Source organism: Leucopleurus acutus, assembly GCF_964270905.1.
Source record: "Leucopleurus acutus genome assembly, chromosome: 10".
Taxonomy (NCBI): Eukaryota; Metazoa; Chordata; class Mammalia; order Artiodactyla; family Delphinidae; genus Leucopleurus; species Leucopleurus acutus.
This window is the reverse complement of record NC_139153.1, coordinates 81,986,562-81,999,916: the sequence shown is the minus strand read 5'-3', so window position 1 is coordinate 81,999,916 and position 13,355 is coordinate 81,986,562. Positions and strand designations below refer to the sequence as shown.

Below are 13,355 nucleotides of genomic sequence, written 5' to 3'. Positions count from 1 at the left end.
ACAGGGCTTGGATGAATTTAACACCCCTTTCCCATTCTCCAGCCCCCTTCCCAAAACACACACAGAACCAGAATTTGCGTCATAAATTTTATTCCCGATGCGGGACAGATTCCTTCCATCCCCAAAATGAATCACGTGCTACCCTGGAGAGATCTGGGAGATCTTCCCACCATCTCCAGGGAAGAAGTGAGAAAGGCAGGTGCTGGGGCCAGGGAAGGCTTCGCAGTTCCCAGCCTACTTTTCCTCTCCTTCTCAACAGAGGATAGCTGCTCCCTACTATTATTCCTCTCATCCACATCCCTTAAAAAAAAAAAAAGCCTTCGCTATGTAGAAACAAACAACACCTCAAGTATGGGAGGGAGGCCTCCCGGGCTGGGACATGAGGTTAAGGGTCACCAGTGGAAGGAGGGGAAGGGAGGAGGAACCATCACTGCTTCTGCTGCAGGGCCTCCTTCCTTGCCGCATCCTGTAGCAACTGTGTGTCGACCTCATCTGCTGGCAGCTGCACATAGCGAACTACTGAGCCCCGGATGAAGCAGTTCTTCACTGATAACTGGACAAAGATAGACAAATGTGAAAACACCCTTAAAAAATGTCCTCTATCCACCCAGGGACCTCCTGCTTTGAGAGATGTTTGCTCTTTTCTACCATCCACAACTCACCATGTGAGGGTATTTCTCAGGGTCTGTGACACTGATGTCAGTTAGTTTGATGTTGAGATACTAAGAAAAGAAGATGAACACCATCATTAGAACTAGAGACAAGATGAATGTACGCAGCCCTTAACCTCTCCCATCTCCTTCCCCAAGACCCCATTCAGGGCCCTTATTATATTCTCACCTGATCCACAGAATGGAGGGTTCCACAGATGCTGTCAGGGGCAGAGAGAGGGTAAAACCCAATTAGTTTATACCAAAGTCAACATAGAGGTGACTGCAGAGCAGGGATAAGAGCATGGTTGGGGGGAAATAAAGGACTTGAGGTGGACTTCCCTGGTGGCGCAGTGGTTGAGAGTCCGCCTGACGATGCAGGGGACACGGGTTCGTGCCCCGGTCTGGGAGGATCCCACATGCCGCGGAGCGGCTGGGCCCGTGAGCCATGGCCGCTGAGCCTGCGCGTCTGGAGCCTGTGCTCCGCAACAGGAGAGGCCACAACGGTGAGAGGCCCGCGTACCGCAAAAAAAAAAAAAAAAGGACTTGAGGAAACCGGAAAGGCAGAACCAAAAAGGGATATGTCTAAGCTCTGGACTAGGAAAGTAGGTACTTCCAGAGCAGTGTGTTATTTTAGACCTCTGAAAAACAGCAGTGTGTTATTTTAGACCTCTAAAATAACCTCTCCTCTCCCTAAACCAACTCACTCTTAGTAGATACCATTAAACAACTGGTATGGGCTAGACCTGTATTCTGCGTATTTGTAATATTTACAGCCACTTCATAAGGTAGCTATTAACCATCCAGGGGCTCAGAAACGTTTTATAACTTGCCCAAGTTTAGAACAAACAGAGACTTTGGTTCAGGCCTGTCCAACCCCCAGAACCACCAGCTATTTTCAAATACTATTGCTTTGGAACCAGAGCCTCATATGTAAAGTAGGTAAAGTAGGTAGCTAGCAGTGTTCTTGATGCAGGCACAGGGATGTCCTCTCCCTTCCTCAATCCTTGAGCCCCCTGCAATGTTAAAGAGGAATGCTATCTAAATACCAGTGCTCCAAGCCATACTACCTCTCCCAATCCTTTCATTTCTGCCAACAGTTTCAACACGAAGTCTCACAACCTCAAATCCTATAAGTTGTACTTCTCCACCCTCCACATCCCACGAATCCCTATGGTTTGCTGATGTCTTTCTAACATTTCTGTAATTCTCTTTGTAGTATGATTTCTACAAACCAAGGTCTAATGACTTTACAGCTCAATCCAGGCCAGCCTCCAACCTGGCTGCCTTCATCCTAACCATTCTGCATGTCATCATCAGATTCTAAGTTCCTTAGAACTGGTTCTCAAATACTGATGTGTGCTCAAAGGTTTCATAAGTCCGTGACAAAAGAGGAAACGCAGGCTAGTGTAGTGTGTATATAGTATGCTGACGGTTGTCATTGGTTTCCTCCTAAGAATAATTGCTCATTAATTGCCCTTTCTTTTTTTTTTGTATTAAAAAAATATAATTGTTAATAAATCGCAGTTTTAAAAATATCCTTACCGGGGCTTCCCTGGTGGCGCAGTGGTTGAGAGTCCGCCTGCCGATGCAGGGGACGCGGGTTCGTGCCCCGGTCTGGGAGGATCCCGCGTGCCGTGGAGCGGCTGGGCCCATGGACCATGGCCGCTGGGCCTGCGCATCCGGAGCCTGTGCTCCGCAGCGGGAGAGGCCACAGCAGTGAGAGGCCCGCGTACCGCAAAAAAAAAAAAAAAAAAATCCTTACCTTGCCAAAATTCAAGTTGTCAGTTCTCTGTTGGCCCTAATTTTTGTAAAATTCTAAGTGTCTGAAATCCAGTGTCTGAGACCAACTGCCTCAGTGGTGGTTTTACCACATCCCTGGCTGCTAAAAAACTTTTGACAGCGCCTTATCACCAACTGCAGCAATGCAATAACTTTCAGGAATTGCATAAGGTGGTAACATTTCATTCAGTCCCTTTAGAATGAGATATTTAGGACAAAAGTGGTCTGACAACCAGCACAAGAGAAAGAGCTCTTCTCCCAACCCAATGAATTACCTTTGAATCTTTTAAGTCCTTGCCTTAGGATCTGGGGCTATAACATAACAGTTATTCTTGCCATGTGGAAGACCCAGGAAGAAGAGGAAAATCAAAAAACAAGTCATCTCACAGAATTGCTGAGGGTAGTTGTGCTTTCCACACTTGTCTCTATATGGACCCAATCTATCAATATATGCCATCAATACCACATGCATTGTCAGTGCCATAAATCGAAATCTCTGATCTAAAAGGCAAATTCCTTGCCTCACCATTCCCTGCCATGTCAATGCCTCCCCCACTAAGAAATTATCTCACATAGAAATGAAGAAGAAACCATTGGGGAGAGAATACATTCATTCAAACTTTCTAAAGGACAATCAGGTAGTATGTATCAATATTTTAAATGTACATTTCACTTAAAGGATTTTTTTCTAGTGAAATGAGATGTATACAAAGATGTATGCATGAGGATGTTCAGGGCAGTATCATTTATAAAAGCAAGTAATTGGAAACAGCCTAAGTGTCCAACAGCAAGGTTTTGGTTAAATTAGTTCTAGCCAGCTAAGAAAAATGCCATTCAGACATTAAGAACGTTAAAACACTAAACATCAACTTTACTGACAAGGAAAATATCTGCAACATACCATTAGGTGAAAGCAAGTTTCACAACTGCATAGAAACTATGACCCTGTTTTTAATTTTTAAAAAGGGGTCGGGGGGCAGACAGAATGGGATTTAAGTTCTGGCTTTGTCTTTTAGTATTTGTGTAGACTTAACCAAGTTTCTTAACCTATCCAAGCTTCAGTTTCCTCATGTGTAAAACAGGAACAATAGTATATATCATGTAGAGGTGTTCTGAGAATTAAATGCGTTAACAAATGTAAAGTATTCAGAGTAGTTCTTAGTCTATAGGAGGTTCTCAAATGTTGGCTATGTTTTTTTCCTTCAGCACACATTTATTAAGCACCTACTATATATTGATACCAGGCCTGTGCTAGACATTAGTTACACAGTGGTGAGCTCAAACATGGTCTTGGCCCTGTAGGAAAGATAGATCCTAAACAGTAAATACATTTCTATGAAATCACAATTTGAGAAGCCACTAGGAAGAAAAAAAGACTCTTTGACAGAAGAGTCTATTTGGCTAGGGACTTCCCTGGAGGTCTAGTAGTTTAAGACTCTATGCTTCCAATGCAGGGGGTACAGGATCAATCCCTGGTGGGGGAACTAAGATACCACATGCTGCGTGGCACGGCCAAAAAAAAAAAAAAGAAAGAAAGAAAGAAAAGGAAGCGTCTACTTGGCTAGAAGAAGAAGAACCAGGAAAGTCCAAGGATACAGCATTTAATCCAACTCCTGAAAAATGACTACAAGCTAATGATACAAGGGGATAGGGGATGTAAAAGTAGTATAGACAGAAGGGGCTGCATGGGTCTTCTGTTTATATTTTCTTCAACAAAAAGGAGATAATGCCACATATACTATTCTGCAACAGCTTTCCATATTAATACATCTCATTTCTATGTGAACAGCTATATTATATGGAAATACCACAATCTAACGCATTCCCTGTTTATGGCTATTTTAATTTTTCCCCCAACTTTTGGCTACTACTACAAAAAAAAAATCTACCAACATCTTTGTACATACATCTTTACTTGAGGAACCGATACTTACATTTCTAGAAGTTGGGTCAAAGGAGTATATAATCAGAAAAACAAAACTACGTTTTGTAAAAAATGTTATTGAGGCGTCTGCCCTGTCTTCTCTCTAGTACTTACTACTTACATACTTCTTTGTATTTTTTTCCAGTACAAGATACAACTCCTCAGCTAATCTGTAAGCTTGAGGCACAAGTCATTTATTTCCTTTGTATCCCTCCCACCTTGCCTAGCCCTCAAATACTTGTTAAAGAAGTTCCAGGGCGCTGGGCACATCCACCCCCTACAGACTTGGCAGAGCAGGCACCTACCTCAGGTCATTCTTGAGTTCCACGACCACATCCTTGCCCACAAGGGACTTGAAAAAGGAATAGAAGAGCTATTGGGCGAGAGGGGGAAAACCATCATATGGGAAGGGACATGGTAAGAGGCGTGTCCCCCTGCTAGTATTACCAAATACTGGTATTGGGATCCCCGCCACATTTCTGGCAGTTCTCAAAACTTCACAGGAAGGAACACTCGGATGAAAAGCTGGAGCCCAGATGATTATGCACACTACCTCGAGCCCCTGACATAAAGCCCCGAGAGAGGCTCTGCGCTACACACCTCGGGCTCGTCTCTCAACGGACGACCTCTCCTAGGGTCCTGTCCACGCCTCCCAGAGAACTGTAGAAAGTATTCCACCCGCACCCGCACCCTCCCGGAGCCTGTTCTCCGTCAGGGAAATGATCCTTGAGGTCTAGCTGTTCCTACTGCGGTCTCCGCCGACTCTCTGGTTTTTTTTTTCCTTTTTTCTCATGGGGGAAAAAAAAATCTTATTTGCTTCCAGGTCTCTCCTCAAAGAACTTGAGGCGCAGGAACTAAGGATGGAGGGAAAAGTCCTAGGGCCCAACGCCAGTCCAGAAGAACAAAGCCCCCAGAGGGACCCCCGCCCCGCCCCCAACCGTCTCAACCGCCCGCGCTCCCCGAGGGCGCCCCCTTGTGACGTCACGGTACCTACCATGGTGCTTGCGCCGCTGGGCGCCCGCCGGACCGGGAGAGCAAGGGCCGGGTGCAGTGGACCGAAGGCCTGGCGGCAACTGGAACGCTAACCCGCGCGTGGGGCGGGGCGGGGTCGCGCAGGCGCTGCGGGAAGCGCCGCGGAGAGCTCCGAGGGGTGGAGGACAGCGCCCCGCGGGCTCGCGGCTCGGGGAGGGTGGGGGGGATAGAGCCGAGGGGGATAGAGCCGAGGGGAACGCCAAAGCCGGGAAAGGGGCGGAGCTTCCCGCCTTCCGACTTCCTCCCGGAGTGGCAGGCTCCCACCGCGCAGGCGCGGGCCCCAGCCGCTGCACGAGCGTCGGGGAGGGCGTCTCACCGCCTCTCAGGGTTTTTTGTTCCTTTCTATGACAATAAGTACAGTTCCAGCATGCCTCTCAGGGTTTTTTGTTCCTTTCTATGACAATAAGTACAGTTCCAGCATGATTTGCTCATGCTCTAAAGATACTTCCTATTGCAAACTGCTGGGGAGCTTGTGAAAACCCATGATGATTTGTACACTTTTCTATGTTACACTTTGATAAAAGTAAAGAAAAAAAATGTTGAGAAGTCCCGGAGATGAGGAGCCTGCGCACATATCTCGATTTTATCAAAGGTTCCCAGTAAAGATATTACTCTCTCGGTCCACATTTCTTTTACGGTTTTGCCTAGGACTGTCCTGTAAAGGACTGAGTAAAACCAAACAGTCTGGCTCCGGGCTAGAAATACCCATTCTAATATTGTCACTTAAAAAATATTTCCCTCTCAAACAGAAAGGGACACAAATGCAGTTACACAGTTACACGTACTTCTATATTCGGGTCCCCAAGGCTTTATAAGTATGCGACATTATGCCACAATAAGTGAAAATATTTTTTAAAGGAATAAGATTGTAATACATCTTCCATTTCTCATCTTGCATAAAAGTACACATTTGTTAGGAGTTTGTTGTAGAAATATTTTCAGCATGTAAAGGACTGTAATAATGAACTCTGTGAGTGCACAGACGCTGGATCTCCTAGGCCCCACCTGTAAGTGACATCAGGACATCAAGCAGAAGTTTGGGCCCTCACCACCGCCCCACCCACCCACCCCTGGAAGCAGCTGAACCCTAAGCACAGAAATCAGTCTATCACTGAATATAAGCAGTAACTAATTAGCAACTACTCTAACTGGGTCTAAAGGTGCCTGATGATCAAAAGTTGTCTTTTCTTGAAACAATTAGCTCATGAAAATTCAAATACTTTGGGCTTATCAGCTTAATCATTCACAATTAGCTCACAAACAGACCACAAATGGTCTCTCCAGGAGCTCTCCTTTTCCCTACTTTACAAGATACACTCACAGTCTAAAAATACTAGAAGTAATTTGCTTTAGGAACAAATTTACTGAGGGACAGATAACCATCCACACAGGAAGAAGAAAGTTGGGGAGGCTGGAAATAAATAACAGACATTCAAATTCTTCAAATGGTTCAGAGAGAGGCCTAGTTTTCCTAAGAGTCTCAATCCAGAGTCAGAAACAGGATGTTGGAGTGTGAAGAGATGGTATATGAGACTCCTCTTTCAGAATCCAAAAGGTATGGTAACTTAGCTTCAGGTCCAGTCGATTCAGGAATCATAACCATGTTTAAAGATGAGGGGAACAAATTTCATCTTAGAGGCACCCTAGAACCCTCCAGCTCCAGAAAAGATTAATCTACTTCTTCAATGGTGGGGCCTGTGGCAGCCCTTCCAGGTGTATACCCTGTTGCACAGGAAGGCCCAGTGCATCCTCCCTGGTAGAGCTTTGTGATGACTGGGTTACACACCTGCTCCAATTCCTTTCTCTTATGATCAAACTCATCTTTCTCAGCCAGTTGATTGGCCTCCAGCCATGAAAGGACCTCACTGCATTTACTCAGTATTTTCTTCTTATCAGACTCATTAATCTTGCCCTGTAGACCTTCATCACTCACAGCACTCTTCATGTTAAAAGCATAGGATTCTAAGGCATTTTTTGCAGCAATTTTCTCTCTCTGGACCTCATCCTCAGCTTTATATTTCTCAGCATCCAGAACCATGTGCTCGATCTCCTCCTTGCTCAGCCGGCCCTTGTCGTTGGTGATGGTGATCTTGTTAGCCTTGCCTGTGCTCTTGTCCATGGCTGTTACACTGAGAATACCGTTAGCGTCGATGTCAAAGGTTACGTCGATCTGGGGCACTCCCCTGGGTGCAGGAGGGATTCCACTCAGATCAAAGCGCCCCAGCAAGTTGTTGTCCCGCGTCATGGCCCTCTCACCCTCGTACACCTGGATCAGCACACCGGGCTGGTTATCTGAGTAGGTGGTGAAGATCTGCGTCTGCTTGGTGGGGATGGTGGAGTTGCGCTTGATCAGGACAGTCATGACACCCCCAGCTGTCTCCAACCCTAAGGACAGGGGAGCCACATCCAACAAAAGCATGTCCTGTACCTTTTCAGACTTATCCCCCATCAAAATGGCTGCCTGTACTGCAGCCCCATAGGCAACTGCCTCATCAGGGTTGATGCTGTTGTTGAGATCACGACCATTAAAGTAGTCCTGCAATAGCCTCTGAACCTTAGGGATGCGGGTGGAGCCCCCTACTAAAACAATGTCATGGACTTTAGCCTTATTCATCTTGGCATCCCGAAGAGCCTTTTCCACAGGCTCCAGTGTGCCCCTAAACAGGTCTGCACACAACTCTTCAAACCGGGCTCTGGTGATGGATGTGTAGAAGTCAAAGCCTTCATAAAGTGAATCAATTTCCAAGTTGGCCTGGGTGCTGGACGACAGGGTCCTCTTGGCCCTCTCGCAGGCAGTGCGCAGCCGCCTCACCGCCCGCTTGTTCTGGCTGATGTCCTTCTTATGTTTCCTCTTGAACTCTTCTACAAAGTGGCTCACAAGCCTGTTGTCAAAATCCTCTCCACCCAGGTGGGTGTCCCCAGCTGTGGCCTTTACCTCAAAAATCCCATCATCTATGGTCAGGATGGACACATCAAATGTGCCTCCACCCAGATCAAAGATCAGGACATGTCGCTCTCCCTGCCCTGCTTTATCTAAGCCATAGGCAATGGCAGCAGCTGTGGGTTCATTGATAATTCTTAGCACATTGAGACCTGCAATCACACCTGCATCCTTGGTGGCCTGGCGTTGAGAGTCATTGAAGTACGCTGGCACGGTGATCACAGCATTGGTGACACTGTGGCCCAAAAAAGCCTCAGCAGTCTCCTTCATCTTAGTCAGTACCATAGAAGAGATTTCCTCAGGGTAGAAAACTTTTTTCTCCCCTTTGTAGGACACCGTTACCTTGGGCTTGCCTCCTTCATTGATTACTTGGAAAGGCCAAAGTTTCATATCTGACTGCACTACAGGATCATTAAATTTCCTGCCGATCAGCCGTTTGGCATCAAAGACAGTGTTCTGCGGATTCATGGCTACCTGGTTCTTGGCCGCGTCACCGATGAGCCGCTCGGTGTCCGTGAAGGCCACGTAGCTGGGGGTGGTGCGGTTGCCCTGATCGTTGGCGATGATCTCTACTTTGCCGTGCTGGAACACCCCCACGCAGGAGTAGGTGGTGCCCAGGTCGATGCCAATGGCCGTTCCCTTAGCAGAAGCCATGGTTTTCCTAGGCCTGTGGGAAAAGAATGAGATAAAATTTCAGAGAGAACTTTTAATTTTTATTTATTTTTAATTGTGGTAAAATACACACAACATGAAATTTACCATCTGAACCATTTTTCGGCATACAGTTCAGTAGTAAGTCCATTCACATTGTTGCCCAACCAGTCTACAGAGTTTTTTATCTCTCAAAACAAATTCTATACCCATTAAACAACTCCCCATTTCTCCCCTCCTCCAAGCCCTTGGAAACCATTAGCCTACTAGTGGTTTTCCTTTTGGCCTACTTTTTGTCTCTCAGAATTTGACTACTCTAGGTACCTCACATTAGCGGAATTACACACTATTTTTCTTTTTGTGACTGGCTTATTTAACTTACCATAATATCCTAGAAGTTCATCTATTTTACAACGTGTCAGAATTTCCTTTTTACGGCTGAATAATTTTCATTGTATGTATATACCACATTTCTTTATTCATTCCTTCTGTGGCACTTGGGCTGCTTCCACCTTATGGCTATTGTGAATAATCCTGCCACATACTGTGTGTGCAAACATCTCTTCCAGACAAGGTTATGTACAAGGTAGACAGAAGAACTCCTAGCCAACTCCTAGGAGAGCGTCATAATGCTGTTTTCAATTTCTCACAGGGCCAGACTCAACTGTCCTGTTCCTCTGTCTGTGACTTTTTTTATTCTGGCATTGTACCTGTCTCCTGCTGAACTCTGATTATTTGAAGTTCTTGTCTCCACAGGAGACATCAGTCACATGGGTTTAGCAACCCTGCTGATCGCCTTTTACCCTCTATTAGGGATTGGTGGGAGTACATTTGGGCCAGTCTGAAGACGGCTGCTAGGAACCCAATCAAGCCCTCATGAGTTTTCTCGGGTGAGGTGGTGCTCTCAAAGGCTGTCTCTTTCTCTAATCTTCTTCCAAATAAAAAACTGTTATCTGGAGACAATAACAGACCAGCTCCTTCACTTTTTTCTGGCAGCTCTAACCAATCCCAGCCACCTTGGCGGTCCTTAAACGATCCCCCTTCCCTGGCTGGCCCACATCCCCATACCTTAGATTTAAACAAACTAGAGAACTTTCCCAGCACTTCCTCAAACAAGGACTTATTCGTCTTGCCTATTCCCAGCCCATTCCAATCAGAGTACTCGTGGCTCACCTAGTGTCCCACCGCCTTCGATACGGTTCGTTTTGCGGAGCGCCTATAACTTGGGGCTCCCTCAATATCCAAACTGCACAGCCAGTGTCCCCCCCACCCCCCACCCGCCCTGCCCTACAACTTTGAGCAGGGCCCAGACAGGTTATCCTGACTCCCTACTAGCCCATGAGGTCAGACGCAGCATCTCCATTGTAACGCAACTGCGTGGACTACGTCAACGCCCCCGGCCCCCCTCCGGAGCCGCCAGCTCCTCCCACTCCTTCCCCACCCACTGCCCCCTCCCCGAGCCAGTGCCAGCCAGCAAGCCCCAGAAGAGTCTGGAGAGTTCTGGGAGCGGCAACACTCAGGGCGCTGATTGGTCCCAGAAAGCCGGGGGGCAGGACCTGAGGAGAAACCCCTGGAATATTCCCGACCCGGCAGCACACTGAGCTCGGTGATTGGCTGAGGAGGGAAAAGGCGGAGCTTGATGAAAAACTATAAATACAGAGCAGCCCTCAGAGAAACTGCAAGTCCGGAGAGACCTGCTAGGATTTGTGTGGTTGGTGAGCGCAGCTTCCGCGGAGACGCTATCTGCGAGGACTACCCCGAGCAGAGTCCGCGCGTTCAATTTTCGGAATCCGAAAGAACCGAGCTCCTCGTCGCTGAACTCGTTGGCCGTTTTCAGGTCTGAAGTTCGTTGCGGAGCCGAGAGGACAGGACACCGGCATGGCGAAAAGCACGGCCATTGGCATCGATCTGGGCACCACCTACTCCTGCGTGGGGGTGTTCCAGCACGGCAAAGTAGAGATCATCGCCAACGATCAGGGCAACCGCACCACCCCCAGCTACGTGGCCTTCACGGACACCGAGCGGCTCATCGGCGACGCGGCCAAGAACCAGGTGGCGCTGAACCCACAGAACACCGTGTTCGACGCGAAGCGGCTGATCGGCCGCAAGTTTGGCGACCCTGTGGTGCAGTCGGACATGAAGCACTGGCCTTTCCGGGTGATCAACGACGGTGACAAGCCCAAGGTGCAGGTGAGCTACAAGGGGGAGACCAAGGCGTTCTACCCCGAGGAGATCTCGTCGATGGTGCTGACCAAGATGAAGGAGATCGCCGAGGCGTACCTGGGCCACCCGGTAAGCAACGCGGTGATCACTGTGCCGGCCTACTTCAACGACTCGCAGCGCCAGGCCACCAAGGATGCCGGGGTGATCGCGGGGCTGAACGTGCTGAGGATCATCAACGAGCCCACGGCTGCCGCCATCGCCTACGGCCTGGACCGGACGGGCAAGGGGGAGCGCAACGTGCTCATCTTTGACCTGGGCGGGGGCACGTTCGACGTGTCCATCCTGACGATCGACGACGGCATCTTCGAGGTGAAGGCCACGGCCGGGGACACCCACCTGGGTGGGGAGGACTTCGACAACAGGCTGGTGAACCACTTCGTGGAGGAGTTCAAGAGGAAGCACAAGAAGGACATCAGCCAGAACAAGCGGGCCGTGAGGCGACTGCGCACCGCCTGCGAGAGGGCCAAGAGGACCCTGTCGTCCAGCACCCAGGCCAGCCTGGAGATCGATTCCCTGTTCGAGGGCATCGACTTCTACACGTCCATCACCAGGGCGCGGTTCGAAGAGCTGTGCTCGGACCTGTTCCGGAGCACCCTGGAGCCCGTGGAGAAGGCTCTGCGCGACGCCAAGCTGGACAAGGCTCAGGTCCACGACCTGGTCCTGGTGGGGGGCTCCACCCGCATCCCCAAGGTGCAGAAGCTGCTGCAGGACTTCTTCAATGGGCGCGACCTCAACAAGAGCATCAACCCCGACGAGGCGGTGGCCTATGGGGCGGCGGTGCAGGCAGCCATCCTGATGGGAGACAAGTCTGAGAACGTGCAGGACCTGCTGCTGCTGGACGTGGCTCCCCTGTCGCTGGGGCTGGAGACGGCTGGGGGCGTGATGACTGCCCTGATCAAGCGCAACTCCACCATCCCCACCAAGCAGACGCAGATCTTCACCACCTATTCGGACAACCAGCCCGGCGTGCTGATCCAGGTGTACGAGGGCGAGAGGGCCATGACGCGGGACAACAACCTGCTGGGGCGCTTCGAGCTGAGCGGCATCCCACCGGCGCCCAGGGGAGTGCCCCAGATCGAGGTGACCTTCGACATCGACGCCAATGGCATCCTGAACGTCACGGCCATGGACAAGAGCACGGGCAAGGCCAACAAGATCACCATCACCAACGACAAGGGCCGGCTGAGCAAGGAGGAGATCGAGCGCATGGTGCAGGAGGCGGAGAAGTACAAAGCCGAGGACGAGGTCCAGCGCGAGAGGGTGTCTGCCAAGAATGCCCTGGAGTCGTACGCCTTCAACATGAAGAGCGCCGTGGAGGATGAGGGGCTGAAGGGCAAGATCAGCGAGGCCGACAAGAAGAAGGTGCTGGACAAGTGCCAGGAGGTGATTTCGTGGCTGGACGCCAACACCTTGGCCGAGAAGGACGAGTTTGAGCACAAGAGGAAGGAGCTGGAGCAGGTGTGTAACCCCATCATCAGCGGACTGTACCAGGGGGCGGGTGGCCCCGGGGCTGGCGGCTTCGGGGCCCAGGCCCCTAAAGGGGGCTCTGGATCTGGCCCCACCATTGAGGAGGTGGATTAGGAATCTTTCCCCAGATCGTTCATGTTTATGGAGGCAGTTGGGATCCAAGATTTTGCATTGCCTTACGTATATGCCTTTCATCAGTTATCAGCTATGCAAGTTGTTTGCAAAGTTGAACTGTGTGTTTTGGTGAAGTTATGAGCTGTTTTTCAGCGTGTGAGTGTAAAGATGAATGTATACTGCCATCTTTTGTCAATTTCCTGCTTTGTAATACTCATGCCAAACTCAGGCTTCCCCCCCCCCCCACTTTTTAACTGATTACTTCAAAGTAAATAAACTCAGAAGAATTCGAGTGATGTCTGTCTCTTTTATTTTGAGGGCAGAAGGATCTGCATAGGTTCTCTTTCTTACATAATGGCAATTTGTCTCTTAGATAAGGTCAGGGATTTGGAAAGTAAGGATATGTATTTTATTGTGACACACGTCTTTTAGGCAAAGAGTATTCTTGGGAGATACAAAACTGCGAATTTGAATGCTTTGGGTTTGGTGGGTCCAGAAAAAATGTTAAGAGGTACAGGCATGGTGGCCTCAAGGTGGCTGAGGGGTAGAGGCTTTAAGGGTGGCCTCAAAA

The 13,355-nt window shown here is 49.1% G+C and overlaps 3 protein-coding genes across 3 annotated transcripts; 1 reads left to right on the top strand and 2 right to left on the bottom strand.

The window, feature by feature from the left end:
- Nucleotides 1-11: 11 nt before the first annotated feature.
- LSM2 (LSM2 homolog, U6 small nuclear RNA and mRNA degradation associated) lies at nt 12-5,536 on the bottom strand. The gene is made up of 5 exons (XM_082848920.1): nt 5,351-5,536; nt 4,662-4,729; nt 841-871; nt 663-722; nt 12-553 (listed from the first exon to the last, which is right to left on the bottom strand). The coding sequence occupies exons 1-5, from the start codon at nt 5,351-5,353 to the stop codon at nt 428-430; spliced, it is 288 nt and encodes a 95-aa protein (XP_082705046.1). The 5' UTR covers nt 5,354-5,536; the 3' UTR covers nt 12-427.
- A 1,521-nt stretch (nt 5,537-7,057) lies between these two features.
- On the bottom strand, nt 7,058-8,992 carry LOC309966803 (heat shock 70 kDa protein 1-like; the record flags this gene model as incomplete). Its single annotated transcript, XM_082847114.1, has 1 exon — nt 7,058-8,992. The coding sequence occupies exon 1, from the start codon at nt 8,981-8,983 to the stop codon at nt 7,058-7,060; it is 1,926 nt and encodes a 641-aa protein (XP_082703240.1). The 5' UTR covers nt 8,984-8,992.
- Nucleotides 8,993-10,620: 1,628 nt separating this feature from the next.
- LOC309968059 (heat shock 70 kDa protein 1B) lies at nt 10,621-13,076 on the top strand. Its single transcript, XM_082849172.1, has one exon. It carries the CDS (start codon nt 10,859-10,861, stop codon nt 12,782-12,784), a length of 1,926 nt encoding a protein of 641 aa, XP_082705298.1. The 5' UTR covers nt 10,621-10,858; the 3' UTR covers nt 12,785-13,076.
- The last annotated feature ends 279 nt before the right edge of the window (nt 13,077-13,355 follow it).

Bases quoted from the DNA above. Each gene is read 5' to 3' on its own strand.
- LSM2 (XM_082848920.1), bottom strand. The intron at 872-4,661 runs GTAGGTGCCTGC...TGCCCCTGACAG, and splicing joins GAACTCAAGAATGACCTGAG to CATCTGTGGAACCCTCCATT. The intron at 554-662 runs GTGAGTTGTGGA...ATCTTTGTCCAG, and splicing joins CTGAGAAATACCCTCACATG to TTATCAGTGAAGAACTGCTT.
- LOC309968059 (XM_082849172.1), top strand. From the start codon at position 10,859: ATGGCGAAAAGCACGGCCATTGGCATCGATCTGGGCACCACCTACTCC.